The sequence below is a fragment of the Propithecus coquereli genome, unplaced genomic scaffold, assembly GCF_000956105.1.
Source record: "Propithecus coquereli isolate 6110/MARCELLA unplaced genomic scaffold, Pcoq_1.0 Scaffold643, whole genome shotgun sequence".
NCBI classification, from domain to species: domain Eukaryota; kingdom Metazoa; phylum Chordata; class Mammalia; order Primates; family Indriidae; genus Propithecus; species Propithecus coquereli.
In genome coordinates, this window is record NW_012152430.1 from 467,991 (window position 1) to 491,096 (window position 23,106).

General features: G+C 40.8%; 1 protein-coding gene and 1 pseudogene across 2 annotated transcripts in view; one reads left to right on the forward strand and one right to left on the reverse strand.

The window, feature by feature from the left end:
- The window catches only part of GABRA3 (gamma-aminobutyric acid (GABA) A receptor, alpha 3), a 270,276-nt gene that overhangs the window by 37,568 nt on the left and 209,602 nt on the right, over positions 1-23,106 (reverse strand). For both annotated transcript variants that reach the window (XM_012659949.1, XM_012659948.1), the window contains 2 exons: positions 20,601-20,744; positions 5,852-6,004 (listed from right to left, as the gene is read on the reverse strand). In XM_012659949.1, the coding sequence (XP_012515403.1) occupies positions 5,852-6,004; positions 20,601-20,744 (297 nt within the window). The remainder of the gene's footprint in view (positions 1-5,851; positions 6,005-20,600; positions 20,745-23,106) is intronic.
- Positions 22,142-23,082, forward strand: LOC105822892 (annotated as a pseudogene).

Consider the following 23,106-nt stretch of genomic DNA (forward strand, 5'->3'; position numbering starts at 1 on the left):
TTTATGAAGGAATCGTTCAGCAGAAGATTGTTTAATTTCCGTGACTTTGTGTAGAGAGGAGAGTTTCTGTTGGGGTTGATTTCTATTTTTATTCCACTGTGATCTGAGAAGATGCATGGTATGATTTCTATTTTTTAAAATTTTTTGAGACATGCTTTGTGTCCTAGAATAAGGTCAGTCTTTGAGAATGTCCCATGAGCTGATGAGAACAACGTATATTCAGTGGTTTTTGGGTAGAATGTCCTGTAAATGTCAGTCAAGCCCATTTGTTCTAGAGTTCTGTTTAAGTCTATTGTTTATTTGTTAATTTTCTGTTTGAAGGATCTGTCCTGTGCTGTCAGTGGGGTTTTGAAGTCTCCGACTATTATGGTGTTGCTGTCTATCAATTTGTTTAGATCAAGTAGAGTTTGCTTTATGAATCTGGGTGCACCTAAGTTGGGTGCATATGTATTTAGAATTTTTATGTCTTCTTGTTGAACTGTACCCTTTACCATTATATAGTGACCCTCTTTGTCTTTCATTACTTTTGTTGGTTTAAAAACTAAGTTATCTGAGATCAAAACTGCCACATTGGCCTTCTTTTCGCTTTCATTTGCTTCAATATTGATTTCCACCCCTTTACCTTGAGTCTAAATGCATCCTTGCATGTTAGATGCATTTCCTGGATACAGCAGATACTTGGCTTGGTTTTTTTTATCCATTCGGCCAGCCTATGTCTCTTGAGAGGGGAGTTCAAGCCACTCACATTTATTGAGAGAACTGATAAGTGGGGTGAATTACTGTTCATTCTGTTGTGTTGCATTTTGTTGCTTTGTTTTCTCTCTGGAGCCATTGTGGAATCTGGCCTTTGATCTTTAACTTTTGAGTGGTTTTACTTTCGTAAGTGTTTATTGTGCTGATCCTTGTGTAATTCTGTTTTGAGTACTTCTTGGAGAGCTGGTCTTGTATGGTGAATTCCCTCAGTCTTTGTTTATCTGAGAATGTCTTTATTTCTCCTTCATATATGAAACTTAGTTTTGCAGGGTACAAGATTTTACGCTGGGCATTATTCTGTTTCAGAAGAGTGAGAATGGGGCCGCAGTCTCTTCTTGCTTGTAGGGTTTCAGTTGAGAAATCTGGAGTTATTCTGATGGGCTTTCCTTTGCATGTTACTTGTTTCTTTCACCTTACAGCTCGTAGAAGGGCCTCTTTAGTGGATATTTTGGTCAATCTGATGACTGCATGACGTGGTGTCTTCCCATTTCCATTGAATCTCCCCGGGGTCCGTTGAACTTCTTGTACCTGTATATCTAGATTTTTAGCAAGGCCTGGGAAATTCTCCTCTATTAATTCTTTAAATAGCTTATCCAGCCCTTGCCTGTTTTCTTCTTCACCTTCTGGAATCCCTCTCACCCTCAGGTTCGGTTTTTTCACATAATCCCACATTTCTTGTAGGCTTATTTCTTTTCTCTTAATTTTCTGCTCAATCTCTGTGACTGACTTATTTAATTGGAAAGAGTTGTCTTCAATCTGTGAGATTCTTTCTTCTGTTTGATCTACCCTGTTCTTGAGGCTTTCCACTGTGTTTTATAGTTCCCTGAATAAGTCCTTCATTTCCAGGAGGTCGGTTTGATTTTTCTTTAATATTTCAATTTCTGTAGTGAATTTTTCTTCCAAGTCCTGGATTTTTTTTTTTTTTGTGATTTGTTTGTTTTGGTTTTCCATTTTTTCTTGCATATCATTTAGTTTTCTTACAATCCATGTTTGGAATTCTTTTTTCATTTTAGTGTTCCGAGTTTGGTTAATGTCAATTGCTAGAGAGCTGTTATTCCTCTTTGGGGGTGTGCTTTCCGTTTGATTTTTCATACTTCCAGAATTCTTTCACTGGTTCCTTCCCATCTGGATCCGTTGTTCCTTCTTGCCTCTAGGTTTTCGTTTGGATAATGACATGCCCCATTTAGTCTCACCACCAGTAGGTGGTGTTTGTTGGTGAGATTCGACCACACACTTTATGATGAATCAGTAGATGCAGCAAAAGGGTGTTCAGAATGACCTCCCTTTCAGTAGGTGGCACTTGCTTGGAGGCGCGAGCTGCAGTGCTATTTTTGGGTCCTGTAGCCAGCTCTTGTTCCTTTGGAGAGGCCCTCTTGTGCCTCGGGTGGTGGCTGGGGCCTTCCAGGTTTGTCCTTATTCTCTACCACAGTGGGGGCAGGTCAGGTAGTGAGTCTGGGTGGGGCTGGGTTGGGAAAGCCTTCCCTCAAGTTCCACAAATGCTGTTAGCAGGGTTTACAGTTCTGTTCTTTGCTTCTGTGCAAAGCTGCCAGGAGGGGCTGAAATGGCTCCACTCAGCTGAAAAGTCTCGGCTTAGGGGGTGGGGCTGTCTGAGACCCGCACTCTGGAGCAGGTATCGCTCCCCTCCAGTCTCCCCCTCTCCGTGGCCTCTCCCAGGCCTCTGCCAGCAAGCGGGACCTCAGGCCGATGGATCTCCCCTGGCTATAACATGCGCCAGGAGGTTCCCTACCCAGGATCACAGCCTAAGCTGGGTGCACAGCCCTCTTTTGGGAGGAGGGTTGCCACTCAGGCACGCTGATCTGCCCTTGAAGGCGCACACTCCTCAGTAGGCTCTTTCACAGATCTCCTTTCTGTTCCCAGGAGCAGTGCGATCCTGACCTAGGTGTACGGGGTCTGGTCTGCAGGCCTGTCCCCTGGGCCCTGGAGATCAATTTCTGACCCTGCCAGGGGGAGGGGTGCTGGTCTCGAATCACCTACAGGGTGCCCAAGCTGGATCTATTTCACTCCACCTCGGGATTTGCCCTACTCTCCTGGAGTCCCCAAGCAAGCAGCACTTGGGAGGGCTGGCGGGTAGGGAGCTCACAGTCTGAGTACCCCTCAGTCTGCTGTAGGGCCCCAAAAGGAAAGGTCCTGTTGCTTGGAGATGCCTCCGTGTGATGGCTAAATTGTCTCTCTGGGCACCCACGGGTAGGGAAGGGGAAGGGGATAATGCAGTATTATGGCGTCTGCTGATTGGCTCGGGTCTGCTCACGGGGAGGTGCCCCGAGGAGCTGGGAGCCTGGCACCGTGTCCGCAAGAGGCCACCGCTCACTGGCGGGAGCCGTCTCTGGGCTGCTGATGGCAGGTCTCTCCAACCGCTCAGGAGCCCACCAACAGTCCGAGATGCAAGGGAGGGTAAAGTTATCTTCTCCACCTACCCTTGTGGCTGATCTCCAAGCCTCTCAGGGACATTTCTCCTTCTAGTTTTCCTCCGCACCATCTTCCCGTGGAGTCTCCTGTAGTTTCAGGCACCCTTCCTTCCAACCCTCACCCGATCTACATTTTTCTGCTAGTTTATTTTTCTTCACTTTCTTCTAAAATCTGTCTTTTTTGCAGAGACACTCTGACTGGTGGCTTTTCTCATCCACCATCTTGGCTCCTTCCTAGCTTTTAAATTAAAGTCTGTGATCAAACTCATATTAATTCTCTCCAATGCCATCTTTGTCATAAATCAAGTTTCAATATATGTGGCTCCACTTTTAGGCTCTCTATAGCTATTCATTTATTTGTTTTTCTTTTCTTTATGTCAGTAATACATTGTCTTAGTTACTATAACTTGTTAATCACTTTTGACATCTCTTGGAGCAAGTCTCTCAATTATGTATTTTTTTAAGGAGGACATTGGCTATTCTTGGCTCTTTTGTCTTATATAAAAATTCCACAATCACTTTTTAAATTAACATTTCAACTTGCAGGTTCTCACATCACTGAAATTATTGTAAATATGAATCCTAAATTAATGTGAGGCCAAGTTTGAATTAAAAAATAAATTATCAAGCAATCCCATATTTCACATGGATCCCAGGCCAAAATAAATATGCTTCCTTATTGTCTCTCTACACTGATAGGTGTATTTTTCTAGTATTCTTTTGCAATGAGGACATAACCTTTCAATGGTATTAGATTTATGGAAGGGGCCCTTGTATTAATTTCCTACATCTTATGTAAGAAACAACCACAAATTTAGTTGCATAAAACAACACCAATGTATTCTTACTGTTCTGGATGCCAGCAGTCTGAAATCAGTTTCACTGGGCTTAAGTCAAGGTGTCAGCAGGGATATACTCCCTCTGGAGGCTCTAGAGAGATAATCCATTGCCTTCTCTAGCTTCTAGAGCTGCATTACTTGGATTCCTTGGCTCATGGGCCCCTTCCTCTTTATTCAAAACCAACAGCAGAGCATCTTTAAATCTCTCCTCCTTCCATCATCACACTGATTTCTCCTGTACAGTCAAATCTCCCTCTGCCTCACTCTTATAAGGATATTGTGATTGCATTTAGGGCCCATCCACATAATCCAGGATAAGCTCCCGATCCCACGATCCTTAACTTAATCACATATGCAAACTTATGCTTCCATATAGGTCACATTCACAGGTTCCAGGGACTGGGACGTGGATATCTTTGGGGGCCAATATTCAACCTGCCACAATCTTGGTTCTAACCTGTAACTTCACTTAGGCTCAATGCCTTCCTTGTGTAACCTTAACACTAAAACTCTTGTGTACCAAGGCCAGTAGTCCATCCACCTATCTTATCTTCCTGCCACAACTGTATCAGTTCGTGTGATCAACACTCCAGTTTTCAGTTCCTTCTTCCACTTGGTCCCCTGAGTACTTCCTTTAATTTCTTATGTGCTCAGATGTTAAGAATCGTTTCTATGTTTTACCTAGCTTTTCTAGGATTTTGTAGAGGAAGGTTTTTCAGGGTATCTGGTTTTATATATTTCCCAAAATTGGCATCTTTAACCTATTAGCACATAGCTTCTGCTCCTTCCGCTTCACTAGAACTGTTCTTTTCAAGATCACTAACAATCAAGTACATCACTATACCAAACAGTTTCTATCTGCATCTTATGTAAATGTACAACAGAATTCATCCCAGATGATTATTCCCTGCTTCTTGATATACTTTCCTCTTTTGACTCCCATGATATCACACCCTTCTGATTGTTTTTTTTTTCTTTTTCCTACTTTACACGTCACTCTTTCTCTTTCTCCATTGCTATCTCCTCCTATACTGGACCTACAATGCTGATTTTTCTTGAAATATCATTTACTATTTATTTCATTACCCAGTACAGTTTCAGAATATCAGTAGGAATGCCTTCTGTGTGGATACCAGGTATACTCAAGCATATGCTGCACAGCCACCATTGCCATGGGGACAGTTTAGTAGCTGAAAAGGATTAATTAATAATTATCTGCTACAGTGGGAAAAACATGCGAAAATGTTCTATGTGTTGTAAGTCTGTGAGAAAAAGGTGCTAATGACATGTAAACCTCTTCCTGGACATCAGTAAACTCATACTGAAGAAAATTCTTTTGATTGTAGGTACTATTGAGAGACTCTTCAAACTTTGTGCAACCTTTACTAAATATCAGATAATTCATACTTTCAAAAAGGCTAGAGGAGAAGCAGAAAAGTCTGATGGTCATATTAAAAAATGGGTCTTAAAAAAGCCCCTAATCTACTTGTCTTGTCAGCTTGCTCTCCCACCCTTTACCTTGTCTAGTCTGTGCACTAAATTCCTCTCCTTTTCACTGAAGGCTCAGTCCCTTCCCAGCTCCTGGGGCAAACTTGACTGAAACAGGAAACATTTCAGTAATCTCATTACTTAACATTCTTCTTATTCTTACTTCCTTGTTAAGAATTTCATTGCCTGAAACCCCACAATCTGATGATTCAGTTACTACTGCTAGCTTCAGACATTGCTCTAATTCTCTCTAGGCATTCTTCTACCTTTCTCGCCTTTAATCTGACAGCCCATGGTAAATCCTTGCAAATGTCTCTCCCCCATTCTCCATAAAGTAACACTCACCAAAGACCGTTCGGGCAGGGACAGACTCTCTATTGAGCCAGAAAGACACTTGTGACAGAATGACAGTCATGATACATGGCAAGTAGGTCTGGATCACAAAGTAGCCAATTTTTCGTTTGAGATGGAAGTGGGTTGTCATGACGACGTATTCTCCTAGAGAGAGAGTAAAATTAGGTGACATATAGCTACATAAACATTGTTAAATCAAGTTGGGGTCCCATTCATTTCACAAACCTCCTTAATCTGATATGTAAGACAAGACATTGCAGTGTTACCGAAAGCTCAGCACTTGTCCTCGAGGCTGCATCAGAAGAACGAGAACAAGTGGTTTGAGGAGGAGAAGGAAAGAGGAATTTGTTAATTTGCCGGCAAAGGAGGCCAATGGCAGACTATTGTCTCCAAGTACCAAATTCCTCCCCCATAAGCAAAAATACAGAGCTTTTAAGGGGAGGGTTCTCAGGTTCAGGGTATCATTGTTCAACTACTGTTGATGGTTCTGATCCTTTTATATCCAGAATCTGCTTGGACCTCCCAGGACCTCTGCCAGGATGGTTCCAATTCCTGTAGTGCAAAGAACAAAAGACATACCCCTGCCCTGCCTGACTGCTGGCCTGAGGCAGGGATGCAGGCTCTAGCTCCCAAAAAGAGTGGGGGAAGTTTCAAAGAGACAGGAAACATTTTTGCTGTTTTTTCTCAGGCCATCCCCTCTATTACACCAGTACCTCCCAAGTCCATATAATCAGAGCTCTTTAATAATCATCCAACAGTGTTCTTTTTGTGTGGAGAAAAAAAAAAAGCTAACAGTGTACCAATACAGCTTGCTGAGAACAATTTTAACACAAGTTCATCCAAGTAAATCAATGTCCTCATTTAAATAATAATAAGAAATAACCATTTTTTCTATAGTACTTGCTATATGATAGGCACTCATCTAGAACTTTAACATTATTAAAATATTTAATCTTCACAATAACCCTATGAGGTAGGTACTATTATTATCGTAATTTTATAGGTCAAGAGACTGAGGCAAAGACAGATTGAGCAACTTACACAGGCTACCCAGCTAGTAAGTAGTAGAGCCCAAATTCAAGCCCAGATAGGTTGGCTCCACAGTTTATGCTTTTTAAACATTATACTCTGCTGTTCTAATGGACTTACTCGGTTAGAACCAAAAGTTCACATAGCAGAATGTGGGTTGACCTACATTACCCCATGCCCAAAATAAGAGTGAACACTTATTGCACTCTTACTGTGTGTCAAACAGTTTTCTGAGTGTTTTGGGAGTATTAACTTACATCCTTCTCACAATTCTGTGCAGTAGGTACTAATTATCACTCCACATTGTTAAACCTGTTGGTCAGTTTTAGTCTTACTGGATTTGTCAGCAGTATTTTACATAGCTGAGCCCTTTATCTTCCTGGAATCATTCTCTTCACAGAACTTCTAGGCCATGATACTCTTCTGGTTTCCCTTCTACTTCACTGACCACTCCCCCTTCTCCCCCCCTACCCCCGGTCGCCTTTGCTATTCCTTTTAATTTCTAAATATTGGAGGATGTCAAGATTCTGTACTTGTAATTCTCTTTCCTGTCGCACTCACTCTCTTGTCATTCTCATTCAGCCTATGTCTTTAGTGCCTTAAACTCTCATAACTCTCCAGTGCATATCTTCTGCCTGGGCTTCTACTTGTTATGGATTGAATTGTGTCCCCCCAAAGAAGACATGGTGAATTCCTAACCCTCAATACCTCAGAACAGGACCATATTTGAGAAAAGGATTGTTGTAGATATAATTAGTTAAGATAAGGCCATACTGGAGTAGGGTGGGCCCTTAATCCAATATGACTGATATCATAGAAAGAAAAGAGAGACACACAAGGAAAATACCATACAATAACAGAAGCAGAGAGGCATCTATGTGTCAAGGAGTGCCAGCAACCACCAGAAGCTAGGAAGAGGCATGAGGCAGATTGTCCCTCAGATCCTCTAGAAGGAACTAACCTTGCCGATGCCTTGACTTCAGACTTCTAGCCTCCAGAACTGTGAAACAATAAATTTTTGTTGTTTTAAGTTGTCCAGTTTGTGATACTTTGTTACAGGAGCCCTAGGGTTCCTTACTCAACTCTAGATTTACATATTCAACTATCTATTAGATGTCACTACTTGGAGATCTAATAGGCATCTTCACCTAACATGTGCAAACCTTGACTTTCATTCTTCCTATCCCCCATCTCCCTCCAAACTGGCTCCTCCAACAGACTTTCCCATCTCAGTAAATCAGTAAATGTTACCTTTCAGGTGCTTTCTCTCTCTCTCTCTCTCTCTCTCTCTCTCTCTCTCTCTCTCTCTCTCCCCCCCCCTTTCTCTCTCTTACTTGTGCATGGGTGCACACACACACACACACACACACACAAAATCAATCAATCAGGAAACTCTTTCAGTTCTTTCTTCAAAATATATACATAATTTGGCCACTTCTCACCACCTCCACTGCTACCACCCTGGTCTAACCCACTACCATCTCTCACCTAGAGTGCTCTAATAGTTTCCTAAGTGGCCTCCTTACTTCTATCCTTGCCTCCTCTTTAATGCATTCATAGTACAGCAGCCAAAGTGAACTTATTAAAACACAAGTTGGATCCTGTCTCCTTTATGTTCAAGAACCTCCAATGGTTTACTATCTTTCAAAGAAAATAGTCCACAAAGACCTTGCAATCTGACTGCTCTAATAGCTCTCTTATCAAAGCTTCTTATTTTCCACCCCTCTCCCTCCACCCACATTTGGTTTTGGCAGGATTCCCAAATGAGGTAATTTCCCACTTTCCTACCCTACCCACTCCCTTGTACCTAAGCCTAGGAAGCACCATCTGGTCATCCAAAGCTGAGTATACAATCCATATTGTGTGTGTATTCACATCCTAGCTTGTTTATGTGAATATGAAAAATACAAGTAGGCTTATTTTTAATTTAGCAAAGCATCTCATACAAAACCATGAAATGTTTTTCCTTATTACAACTTCGGAGTTTCTACTTCTTTTCTTTCTCTCTGCTTCTTTTTCAATCCTTTTCTTTCTTTGTTTTCTCTCTCCTATGTATGTCCATCACTATTCTTTTCTCTCCTTTTCCTTCCCTTCACTCTTTGCCTTGCTGAGAGGGCCTTGAGGTATTACTTTTTCATGAGAGTTAGACTTTGATTAGCTTGAACAATTTTCCCCCTTCCCCTTCTTAGTCTCACACTCAGGAACCCCTACCTATTAGTTCTAGCTCTGATTATGTGAAATATTTAGTATTAATATCTCAAATACGAAATAAATATTATTCATAAATTAGTTACAGTCTATGGATCTGAAAGGCAAAGTAAATGGACTTTTCAAAAGCTGATAAAAATAAGCATTTGTTTTGAATAACTGATTCAAAACAGTTGAACAAATTGATTTTCTTCAATCTTCTCCTTTTCTACCCTTCTTTCCTTCTCTTTCTGTCTTGCTGTCTCTCTTCCAAAAAGGCAAAGAGAATTGTCCTTAGTGAAAATTGAAGTCTTTAACTAGGTTGAGAAGATTTACTGTTTCTGCCCTTGTATTTGCATATTTATCTGCATTCCATGTGAAATAGTCAAAGGGACAATGGAAAGCCTCTTTTGCACATTCACAGGTATTCACAGTTTGAATCATTTCTATGGCTGAAAATTACAAGTGGACTTTCAGAAAGATTAGCAAATTAATTCATTGTGCCAATTAACCAAATAGGTTTTCTTAAATACAACTCTGATATTTTGTATCTCTCTACATCTTTTTCTCCACCGAAGTGAGAACTGAAGCGTTAACCAGATTGGAAGATTTTCCCAACTTCCCCCATCTTATTTCCACCCTTGTGCCCCAGCTTATTAAGCTCATTAGGTACCATCTGTGTTGTGTGTGAAATATTAAAGGGTACAATGTAAAATATATGATGCATATGTATTCACAAATTAGTTATCTATGGATCAGAAATGCAGAACAATTTAGCTAATTAATGTTTTATATAACTGAATATATTTTCCTAAAGTGGATTGTTAGATTCCTTCCCTCCTTGCCTCTATTGCTGCCTCTCTCTGCATTTATTTTGAAGGATGACCCTTTAAGTGGTTTGAGGAATTTTCCCCTGCCTTGGCATTCTGGCCTATTAAGCTCCATCTGTGTTAAGTGTGAAATATTTGAGGATACAATATAAAACACATTCACAACTTAGCTAGTATCCAAAGTTGTGAAACACACAAGGGGATTTTTTAAATAGCTTGGCAAATTAACTCATTATAGAAAGTAAGTGAATATATTTTCTTAAATCCATCTTTGGTATTTTTCCATCTCTCTTTGTTACTTGTTCTTTATCTTGCCTCCTGTTTTTTTATGTCCATCTCTCTGGTTTCTCTTTGTGTCTCTTTCACTCTCCTGTTTTCTGCTTTGTCTTGACTAACATGTTTGACACATCTACAGAGATAATATATGCAATGACAATAAGGAGAAAACCGTTATTCTGACAACTGATCAAATTTCTAGGAAAGATGGAAAAATGAGATCATGCACCCAAACTATCCTTTCAGAAAATTCATGTAATAATTTGCTAAATGAGGAAAAATAAGGAATGGAATAAAGGAGCTCAGGAAATTTCACCCCAAAATATGACTTCTTGGTATAAAGAGTATTTTGAATTAAAGGGCCTCACAAATCAACAGGCCCTTCAAACGGGCTTTCCCTCTATCTGCATAACCAGACAGACCCACCAAAAGAACAATGGACTTCCCTTCCCCTCCCTATTATCTCACTATATTGCAGCAAATGAAATCAAGAATGCAACCATCCTAGCACTCTGGGAGGCCAAGGCGGGCGGATTGTTTGAGCTCAGGAGTTCAAAACCAGCCTGAGCGAGAGTGAGACCCCGTCTCTACTAAAAATAGAAAGAAATTAATCGGACAACTAAAAGTATATAGAAAAAATTAGCCAGGCATGGTGATGCATGCCTGTAGTCCCAGCTACTTGGGAGGCTGAGGCAGAAGGATCGCTTGAGCCCAGGAGTTTGAGGTTGCTGTGAGCTAGGATGACGCCATGGCACTCTAGCCTGGGCAACACAGTGAGACTCTGTCTCAAAACAAAAAAAAAAAAAAAAAAAAAGAATGCAACCAGACCTGACCCAAATCATTTTAAACATAATACTTGTCTCTCAGGTTAATTTACAAATCAATCTCTTTCCCCCCATCCATTCATTCTCCCAAGTAACTATTCATCTTCCCTAGCAACCATTTATTGCCTAAACAGAATTACTTATACTGTTCATCTCCCCCCTCCCCTCTAAAAGGCATGTATAAAAATGTCTGGATTTCATTGGGAGGCTGAGTAATCACTCTGTGATTCTCCCCATGCACACAGTAAATAAACTTCTTCCTCTTATTAATCTGCCTTAATTGTGAGTTGATCTTTCAGCAAACTTTCAGGGGAAAGGGGAAGTTTCCCCTCACCTCCCCAGTATCAAAAACTAGCCACAAATTTTGAGAAATTTCATTCATTTATTTAAAACATATTTGAATCTGGAGCAAAGAGCAGAAGGCCTCTGCTTAGAGCAACTTCATACTGAGGACTGACAGCATTTGGAGAGAAAGCCTGTCATACCAAACAGAACATCCATGGATTGTGAGGCCTTTCTCTGGCAAAGCTTCCCATTCATATGCTGGACCCTATGTGGAAGAGCACAGTCACAATAAAATCAGTATACATATGTGTGAGGTAATAATATTTATATGGTGCCTAAATCAATAGATATAAAAGGGTGTGCGGCAAAATGTCTCCCTCTCACATGTGCTCCCAAATCACCCATCTCATTTCTCCTTCCTTTAGATAACTAGAGTTAACAGCCTCTTCTGTATCTTCCTAGAAATATTATTTATATATCTATATATTATATTTTATATATGCCAGTTTCAAAACTAGTTTGAACACATTTATCTACAATAATCAAAATAATGTCATGTAGAAAAAGAATAGAGAAAGTATTGAAGACTTAATTATAGGTATAGAATTGTATTAGTTTCCTATTAATTGGTATTGATATTTTAACAAATTACCATAAACTCAGTGGTTTAACACAGCACAAATTTATATTCTTACACTTCTGGAGGTCAGATGTCTAAAACGGGTCTCACTGTGCTAAAATCACCATGTGGGTGGGGCTGCATTCTTTTCTGGTGGCTTTAGGGAAGAACACATTTTCTTGCCTTTTCCAGCTTCTCAAGGCTCCCTGCATTTCTTGTCTTGTGCTCCCCTTTTTCATCTTTAAAACCAGCAGCAATGCATCTTCTAATAATTTTCTCTCTGACTATGGTCTTCTTGCCTCCACTTTATAAGGACAGTCATGGTTACATTGGGCCCACCTGGATAATCCAGGATGATCTCTTTACTTTGAAACCTGCTGATTAGGAACCTTAATCCCCCTTGCCATGTAAGCTAACATGTTCGCAGGTTCTGGGGAGTAAAATGTGGACATCTTTGGAGGGCCATTATTCTGCCTACCCCAAGAACTAAATGTACATTTTAATCTGTTTTGACAATTGTGAACTAAAATAAAATCTTAAGGCTCCCTCCCCCATCCCACATGCTGACTGAATGGACCCCCTCCTGGCCAAGGGGATATCTTAAAACTAAATTGTCTGCCACGAGGAGGGAGGTCAGACATGCCTCATCATGCCTCCCTCAGTTCATGGAGACATCCTCTGTAACCCATTAACAGTCCTAAGGTATGCAAGACCAACCTGCAGGTCCTCAATTTGCACAACAAATATGTGTCCCATGGCTTGTCTCTGATTAACACTTCCTTATCTTAAAACATTCCAAGCCTTTAGACAAATCTTCATGTCTTTAACCAATTACAAGTCAAAGAATCTTTAAAACCACCTATAACCTGTAACCCACCCCCCCTTCGAGATGGACCACCTTTTTGGGCCAAACCAATGTATGCCTCCCACGTATTGATTTATGACTTTACCTGTAACTCCTGTCTCCCTGAAATGCATAGAATCAAACTGTAACCCAACCACAGTGAGTCCACTTGCTCAAGGCTTCTTGGGCGTGGCCTTGGGTCGTGGTCCTCAAATTCGGCTCAGAATAAATCTCTTTAAAATTATTTTACAGAGTTTGGCTTCCATTAACACAATGAAAGCAAAATTTTAGCTGGCAGAAGTTGGAAGAAAGGAGATGAGGACAGAAGGGTTGATAGAATAAGAAATACAGGTAACTATTCCATCCAGCTATCAAGACTTGGAATGAGCATGGTGGAGGGGAAAGAAGGTAAGGAGTAATCCAAGTAAGCTAAGCACTCATATACTTCAGAGTAGGGTATTACATTTCTTCTCTAATGGTACATCAACTGAAGAGATAACGAGGTTTATAAATTTGGAAAGCAGAGTTTTATTTCTCATGAAGCATTGAAGCCTGCAGGGTGTCCGACCATTCTGGCAGGCTGAGAAGCAATAGCCTTGGGTTGAAGCTCAGAGCATGTACTTCTAGGGAGGGACAATGGGAACAGAAATTTATGCTGAGCAGGGTGGTCTCATATACCTATTTAACAAGCTATGGGAGAAGTCATGATTATGTAGAAAAGGAGAAACATGCCCCTGCGCAACTGAACTTTATAACCCTTCATAGGTTGCATGTACAAAAAATAGCAGCCCTCTAGTATCAAGAGGTGAAGCAGAGAACATTCAAAACTCTTCATGTGCATACTCCACAGTCTGGTTAGAACCACTCCGTGGTTAACAAAGGAGGGGGCATAGCAAGGCATGCCTGACTTCCTGTCATGACCCAGAACTCAGTTTTAAGATTTCTCTGGGGTTTCTCTGACCAAGAGGGTGTCCATTCAGTAGGCAGGGAGCTTAGGATTTCATTCTTATTCCTCAAGTAAAAAATGAAGAGATAGCAGTATAAACTCATTATTTATAACTATGGAGAGAACCATGAGAAATAAAACACAAGTGGTTAAAATGGGGAATGCTACTTTTCAGTATAAACCTTTCTGTTATTTGATTTTTTCTTTTTTCTTTTTCTTTTCTTTCCTTTACTTGTTGCCCTCCCTTCCTTCCTCACTTCCTTCCTTCACTCTCTCTAAATCAAAAGTATAAAGGGAATTGTGCTGCTATAAACATTCTAGTGCAAATGCCTTTTTTATAGAATGTCGTTTGTACTTTTGGGTAGATTCCCAGTAGTGGGATTGCTGGATCAAATGGCAGTTCTACTTGTATCTCTTTCAGGTATCTCCATATTGCTTTCCACAGAGGTTGTACTAGTTTACAGTCCAACCAGCAGTGTATGAGTGTTCCTATCTCTCCACATCCATGCCAACATTTATTGTTTGGGGACTTTTTGATAAAGGCCATTCTCACTGGAGATAAGTGATATCTCATTGTGGTTTTGATTTGCATTTCCCTGATGATTAGAGATGTTGAGCATTTTTTCATATGTTTGTTAGCCATTAGTCTATCTTCTTTTGAAAAGTTTCTGTTCATGTCTTTTGTGCACTTTTTGATAGGGTTGGGTTTTTTTTGCTGATTTTCCTGAGTTCTAAATAGATTCTAGTTATCAGCCATTTATCAGGTGTGTAACATGCAAATATTTTCTCCCATTCTGTAGGTTGTCTGTTTGTTCTCATGATAGTTTCCTTGCTGTGCAGAAGCTTTTTTAATTTGATCAGGGCTCATGTATTTATTTTTGTTGTTGCTGTGATTGCCTTTGGAGTTTTCTTCATAAATTCTTTGCCTAGGCCAATGTCTAGAAGAGTTTTCCAACATTTTCTTCTAGAGTTCTTATAGTTTCATGCCTTAGGTTTAAGTCTATTATCCACCATGAGTTGATTTTTGTGAGAGGTGAAAGGTGCAGATCCTGTTTCAGTCTTCTATATGTGGCTATCCAGTTTTCCTAGCACCATTTATTGAATAAGGATTCTTTTTCCCAGTGTAAGTTTTTGTCTGCTTTCTCAAAGATTAGATGGCTATATGAGGATGGTTTTATATCTGGATTCTCAATTCTGTTCCATTGGTCTATGTCTCTGTTCTTGTGCCAGTACCATGATCTTTTAGTTACTATAGCCTTATAGTATAGCTTAAACTCTGGTAAATTGATGCCTCCCAGTTTGTTCTTTTTGCTTAAGATTCCTTTTGCTATACGGGGTCTTCTCTGGTTTCAAACAACCTAAGTGCCCATCAATACATGAGTGGATTGATGAAATGTGGTACATGTATACCATGAGTTCTACTCAGCCACAAAAAACAGTGGAGATCTAGCACCTCTTGTATTATCCTAGATAGAGCTGGAACCCATTCTACTAAGTGAAGTATCCTAAGAATAGAAAAAAAAGTGCCACATGTACTCACCATTAAGTTGGTTTTAACTGATCAACACTTAAATGCACATGTAGCAATAACATTCATTGCGTGTTGGGAAGATGGGAGGGGGAGGAGGGGATGGGTATAAACACACCTAATGGATGCGGTACGCACCATCTGAGGGATTGACATGCTTGAAGCTCTGACTCGGATGGGGCAAAGGCAATATAGGTAACCTAAACATTTATACCGTCGTAATATGCTGAAATAAAAAAAAATTTTAAAAGTAAAAAGGGAGAGTTCATGTTGTGATTATGAATGTAGACCTTGGAGCCAGGTTGCTGCCCTTGTTTTCAAACCTTGCTCTACCACTTACCAACTGTGTGACCCTTGGAAAATTATTTAATCTGTCTGAACCTTGATTTCCTTATCTACCAACCTGAGATAATAACACTGCCCATCTCAGAATGTTGTTCAAGGGTTAAATGAGTTAATACGTGTCCTCAACGCAATGCTTGGAACATATTACATGCTAAAAAATTGATCATTATTAATTCCAACACCATGTCCATGTATCATTTTGATCAATAATAAGAAAACAAAAATGACAATATCCTGTTGCATTAGTTTGCTAGGGCTGCCATAACAAAGTACCACAGATTGGGTGAATTAAAACAAAACAAATGTATTCTCTCACAGTTCCAGAGGCTAGAAATCTGAAACTGTGGTGTCAGCAGGGCTGTGCTCCCTGGGAAACCTGTAGGGAACTCCTTCCTTGCCTCTTCTTAGCTTCAAGTTGTTTGCTGGCAATCTTTGGCTTTCTTTGACTTAGAAGCATCACCCCAATCTCTGCCTTCATGTTCACCTGGTGTTCTCCTCCCGTGTGTGTGTGTGTGTGTGTGTGTGTGTGTGTCCAAATTTTCCCCTTTTATAAGGATATCAGTTATATTGGATTAGGGCCTTCCCTATTGCAGTATGACTTTATCTTAAATAATTACATTTGCAACTATGCTGTTTTCAGATAAGGTCACATTCTGAGGTACTGGTGATTAGGACTTCAACATCTTTTCAGAGGGCACAGTTCAACCCATACTACCTGTGTTGCCAAGGGTGGGGGAAAACTGGCATGCTCATACACTGATAATGGGAGTGTGAATTGTTTAACCTTTCAGAATAGCAGTTTGTCAGTATGTATTAAATTTTTTTAATGTGTCTACTTTCTGAAATAGCAATCTCAATATTCTGTCTGTATCCTAGGCAGATAATTACACAGGAGCAAAATGCTATATGAAAAGGAGGGTCTTCACAGTTTTGTTTACAGCATTAAAACACAGAACGTAATAGATAATTGGTTAAATAGATTATAATTCATATACATGAGAGCATTACAAATAAAGATATTATTTTTCTAAGTTTCACGTTGAGATGCTGCACTTCCCAGTAACAACACATATTATATCAATGTAAAGAATGCTCTGGCCTTAGAGGATAAATTTTTTAAATTTAAAGTAACTGAAACAGGTAATAATGAATGTGTGTACATTCTAATTGTTAACATATTGTTAGTAAATTTGTGTATATTTTATTCGGATCCAGTACATTTAGTGACATGAAAATGTGTTTAGAATATAAAATTAAATAGAAAAGAGCTTATAAAATGGCATCAAGAGTATAGCTCCATTTATATAAATACATATTTGTATAAAATATGCAAAAGGAAACTGCTTAAATACCAAAATGTACAATAATGAGTTAATTTACAAAATATTCTAAGATTTTTCTAGATAGTGGAATCAAAGAGTATTTTAATTTCCAATATTTGCTCCTCTGTGTATTTCTAATGTTCCCATCACGACCGTGTATTGTCTGTGTGATAAAGATGAAACAGTGTTTTAACCAAATAAAAAGAGAACTGGGGCTGCTTGGGTAGCCAATGATTGGTCTCTAGAGTTGAAGCCAGGAAGGCAGTGCCCAGGAGGGACAGGGAGGTGAGCAGAGTGAATAGATGCAGAGAATTATCTCCCTCAGGTTGGAAATCCCAGCGGGGGTGGGAGGGGGAGGGAGGAAGGGGAGTTCTTCTGCCTCTAGGGCCCAGCTGAGTTGTGCCCTGCTGTTTTGTGCTGGTGATGCTGCAGCCTCATCTCCTTCCCAGCCTCCTTCCTCTTTTCCTGTAAGCTCAGGATGGGGAAGAAAGCAGAAAGGCAGCGGGCCCTGATGAGAAACAGAGGTAGCAGGAGGAGTAGCGGCAGTGGAAGTGGCCCCAGCTCCCCTTGAAGCAGGAGGCCAGCTCCTCTGTTCAAACACATAAGGGGGTGAAGGAGCTCAGGAAATATCACCCCAAAATAAGACTCCTTGGTATAAGGAATATTTTGAATTACAGGCCATTCAAGATCAAAAAGCATTAGAGGGGGCTTTCCCTCTATCTGCGTAAACCGGACTGACCGGATCAAAAGATCAAAAGAACAATTGAGTTCCCTTCCTCTCCCTGTTACCTCACCATACTACAGAAAAGGAAATCAAGAATGCAACCAGACCTAGCCCAAATCATTTAAATATAATACTTGTCCCTCAGGTTAATTTAATTTGCAAAGAGAAGCATTTACAAGTCAATCTGTTTCTCCCACCCATTCATCCTCCCTTAGCACCATTTGTTGCCCTTAAACAGACTTACCTGTACTCTTCATCTCCCCCTCCCCTCCAAAAGGACAGGTATAAAAATATCTGGACTTCATTGGGATATTGAGTAATCACTCTGTGATTCTCCCCACATGCTTGGTAAATAAACCTTTCTCTTATTAATCTGCCTTATTGGTAGGTTGATCTTTAGGCAAACTTTGGGGGATAAGGGAAGTTTCCCCTCACCCCTACAGGGCATAGTAGGACAGATGAAGGGGCAGGAGGGCCCTTGAGGCCTGCTGAACAGCCCCTCTCCCTGCTTGGGGAGGTGGAACTGCTGACCAGGATGGCAGAATGCTACCACTCTCCCCATCCCTCTCCAGTGAGATGGATCTGCAGAGAGAACAAGGAAGTACTCAAGGGGACAAGGACAACTCCCTGCTCATGAGGCTTATGTCCAGGAGGCCTGAAGAGGGCGGCACAGACTGTCATTCAGATGTGGACAGGTGTGCTCCAATACCCTCTTGGGATGCCTCTTTCTGCTCTCTCTCCTATAAAAGTGGGGGGCACAGACCTGGATTCCCTGGGCAGCAGGTACCCCCAGAGGTGGGCACAGCAGACAAATACCCAGGCCACCACAGCTGGTGAGGATGGCGGGGTGGGGGGGTGTCTCTGTCCTTTGAGGGCAGTCATTAGTGGCGCAGATTCAGGCAGCCTCGCGCGAAGCCTCCTGGGGCTGCACCCAGGTCCCAGCTGCTGCAAGAAGACCCAGCTTCCCAGGCAGTTGCCTGGGCTCTGCCCTTCGATGGGGCCCTGGGCAGGGATAACAATGCCAGTGTCCCTTTGTGGAGCGCGTCCTCTCGCCAGGCGGGCGCTGTACACACACAGTCCAGGAATCAGGGCACGATGCCTGGCGGCACAGACGCAACCCGCGGTGGGAAATACATCGTCCTCCCCGCTTCACCCTGAGCAAATGGAGCCCGGGAGGGTGAGCGACTAGCCCCAGGCCACACTCCCAGGGATGAAAGCCCTGGCCCGTGTAGTGGCCCTGGTAACCCCAAGCACGATGGCATCGAATGCTCCTCGAGCAAAGGGATGGGGCCCAAGTGGCCCGGGTCCATCCATCGCCGGCCACCTCTACTGCTTCCTCCGAAGCGGGCACTTGGACTCAGCAGCCAACTCTCACCCCTGGGGAGGGAGGGGACTCTTCAGACTCAGGCCAGCCACACCGTGCCTGCTTGTGCCACTCAGCCTGGTCCAGCCGCTAAGGCCTGCCAGCCATCATCCCAGGGCCCTGGCAGAGGAGAGCGTGCCCACCACCCCTTTTGCAGTCCTACACTGTGTATTTCTTTGGCATCTTATTCTGAACAGCTTGCAGCTTCCCCAACAGGCCGTGTTCTCTCCTATCTTTGAACTTTTGATACCTCAGTATTGCCTTTCCTCATACTAATTCCAGATCTCTAAACCCTGTTCGTTTTTCAAATCCATTTCAAAGGCCACTTTTTTCAGGTAACTTCTCCTGGTCCTGAGATGGATGGAGGACAGGGAGCAGACAAGATGGCATATGGTGACATTATGAGAGGGAACAGTTTATGTTCAAATAATGAAACAGAAGGATAAGAGCACCCTACTTCATTTATAATTGTGATTGCACAGAGACAAGTGTTGCTTGAAAATTCTTGTTGAAAGCTCCCATCATTTCATGACAAAAAATGTTACATGATATGTGGGCCCCAGTATATACTCCATTTTGACAAATACCCTGAGGTTAGTTGGGATTCAGGGTACCTTCTTCCTCAGGCCAGGTGAACTGATCAGTTTCCAAATGCGCAGAACTTAAGGCTATAGAATTTAAGTCTCTAGTTTCATTTGTCAATATCCAAGGATTAGCCATCGATAAGAGCTGGCGGATTTTGCCAAACAAGCTTTTTTCTGAGGTCAGTTGTCCACTTAAGAAAATAATTCCATGGCTACTCCCCAAACCTCCTGGCTATGTGCCTGACCTTTTCTGGGGTTATTAACACATTGGCTGCCACAATAGAAAAAAAAATTTCCTTGGGACCACAGTGTTTTATTACAAAAATAGAATAAAAAACTTTGAAAATAAAATGATCTTTTCAATTTAATGAAAAATTTGTTATTTTTTATTGTTCTCTGTGTGAGTTATATGCAATTAAATTGTCAATATTAATTGTAACAATAAGAACATCAACAAGTAAGATCCAATTGCAGGATTCAGCCCAGGGGCCACCCCTCACGTAACATGCATGCTACAGCATGGCAACATGAGTTGCCTGCACACCACGAGGCTCCCAAGGTAAAGAGAAGTGTGAGTTACATATGTTTCATGAGGCCCCGGGCTCAAAACTACCATGAGTTAAATACAACTCACATGGCAGTTAATGTGTTAATGTGCCACCTCAGCATTATCTGAGTTAAGGAAATGTCTTGATGAAACCTTTAGGATCAAAGCTCATCTCTTCCCCTCAAGAATGGCCTCTCTCTGCTTTCTCTTTTATGCTCTAATGACCTTGACCTTCTGCCCCACTCCCCAAGAGGTAGCAGAACATCATGGTTAAGACAAGAAAATGGTCTTGGAAGCCAATATGCCTGGGTTCAGATTTTGGTTCTTCCATTGCATAACTGTGACATGGGGCAAATTACTGAACTTCTATAAGCTTCTGTTTCCTCATGATAATAGTACCTTTGTCACAACATTTTTGAATAGTATATAAATTATAAGTACTTAGAGCAGTGACTGGCATGTTTGTTAAATAAAATAAGTCAAATACCTGTGCTAGACCGGATTATCTCTGTCCCAACAACATGGCCCAGCAGGTCATACTGGTTCAGGCGAGAGCCATCCTGTGCAACTTCCACAGATTTGTTCTTCCCAAGAGTCCAAGAATAAACTACTTCAGCTGTTGTATAGGCATCTAAGGCAGAGAAGGGTCAACATGGAGAAGTTGAAAGAAAAGGAGAATGATTATCCTCAATATTAAACTCAAATGAGATTGAAATACAACTTCCATCCCCAAAGAGTTCTTGGCATATGTTCTGTCTTCAACCAAAGCACATTCATCCATCCATCCATTCATCTAATAAAGACCCATTGAATAACTACTGTAGTATGTGCTGAGCACATAGAAATGAACCCAAAGTAGTCTCTTCCTTCAATGACACAGTCTTCTGAACTGCCAATAAACTTTTCCTTCTCTTGAAGGGTAAACACTAGAGGTAGGGGGAGGAATAGCTAAAATATTACCTCATACAGATGTCAAACTCAAATGTCTACAGGAGACTGAGAGGTACCTTAAATGAGCAAATCAGGCTAGTTGTAAGAAAAATAAGCTACCAGAAAAGTAATACAATTTTCTCTAAATATGGGGTAAGCATATGAGATAGAGGAAAAATTCATAGTAGTGATATTTTAAATTAAAAATGAAAAAATTTCCAATTAAAAATAGCAATAATTAATGATTACATTTTTCTTTTATTATTTATTACCATTTATTTATTTATTACTGTTTTGATGTGCAAACCAGACATCTGACACTTTTTCTTCTATGCTAGGGTTAATGTCAAATCTTGTATTTGGAATTCCAATGCCAAGTATAGAATTTTGTAGGTTAACTTTAACAAGGGTATAGGTAAAGGAAATGGTGGGAGAATGAGATGGGGTTATTTAGTTTTAGTCAGTATCTTAAAGAAATGAGTTGATTCTTTTCCAGACATGATTGACTCTGCATAGTAGATTTCATATTTGAGGTGAGTACCTAGGCTATAAAGGGAAGCTGACCACCATACTGTACCCCTTTTTCCTCTAAGTTTGAACTGTCTGTCGTTCAAGCCATTCAGGGGTGGGTAATGGCAACTACTATGCCCATAATAAGCTCTATTTAAACCTTATACCACAAAGCAAATAATTCTTGGTGGATCTGCCAATGAACAAATGTAAATTCAGGGTCCCTGCAAAACTTTGCAACATTGGATATACATTTCATAACAAGGATGGCATTAACATCTACTCACATGTACTAGTCATGATACTACCTGCTTACATTATATTAATATTTTTAAGACTTTTTTCAATATACACAAGTAAAAAATTTCCTGATTTGCTTGTAATCAGCAACATGTCAAAAAATTCTTCAATCACAGCAAAATTCTTATTGACATCATAAAAATATACATAACTGTATGATTTTTTTTCTATCTATACTCTTATAAGCTGCAGAATAAAATGTTGAACGAGAGACGCTGTAGACCTGTGACCCGAGGCACCTCTGAAGTGGTGAATAATAGCTCTTCAAGTCTGCAATAAAAAATAGCCTCCAATAAAACTACATTGCAAAAAATGGGAAAGAAATAGAATGGGAAGAGTAAAAAGGTTGAAGAGGCAGAGACTGAAGAATTTGTGGTGGAAAAAGTACTGGATCGACTTGTAGTAAATGGGAAAGTGGAATATTTCCTGAAGTGGAAGGGATCTACAGATGCTGACAATACTTGGGAACCTGAAGAAAATTTGGATTGTCCAGAGTTAATTGAAGCATTTCTTAATTCTCAAAAAGCTGGTAAAGAAGAAGATGGTACAAAAAGAAAATCTTTATCTGACAGTGAATCTAATGATAGCAAATCAAAGAAGAAAAGAGATGCCGCTGACAAACCAAGAGGCTTTGCCAGAGGTATTGATGCTGAAAAAATAATTGGTGCCACAGATAGCAGTGGAGAATTAATGTTTCTTATGAAATGGAAAGATTCTGTAGAGGACATTTTGCCTGGGAATGGTTTCTTGTTGTTTTTCTCAGAATATGCCTGGGGCTTGAACGCAAGTCCAGGGCACCCTTATCTGAAAACAGTAAGGGCTAGAGAGTTCAGGATGAACACATCTGCTCGCTGGAGACGAAACAACAAGGAACAGGGACGTGTTGAGTCGGGACACTGTGGGAACAAAAAAATTGCAGTGGGACAGTTGCTAAACAGGCTGTTTTATAAATAAAGAAACTACAGCAAGAAATTTGCTGCAGTCTTATACCGTTTTTGTGTGTCTGTGTCTCTTTGTAGTGGCTGCAGTCCTGTACCATCTTTGTGTGTGTCTGTGTCTCTTTGTCTCTGTGTTCATTCCTTGGCCCCTAGAAATGGGCCACGTCAGATTCAGATGAGGCAGATTTGGTGCTGGCAAAAGAGGCAAATATGAAGTGTCCTCAAATTGTAATTGCTTTTTATGAAGAGAGAATAACTTGGCATTCTTGTCCAGAAGATGAAGCTCAATAATTGTTTGCATTGCTTTATATATAT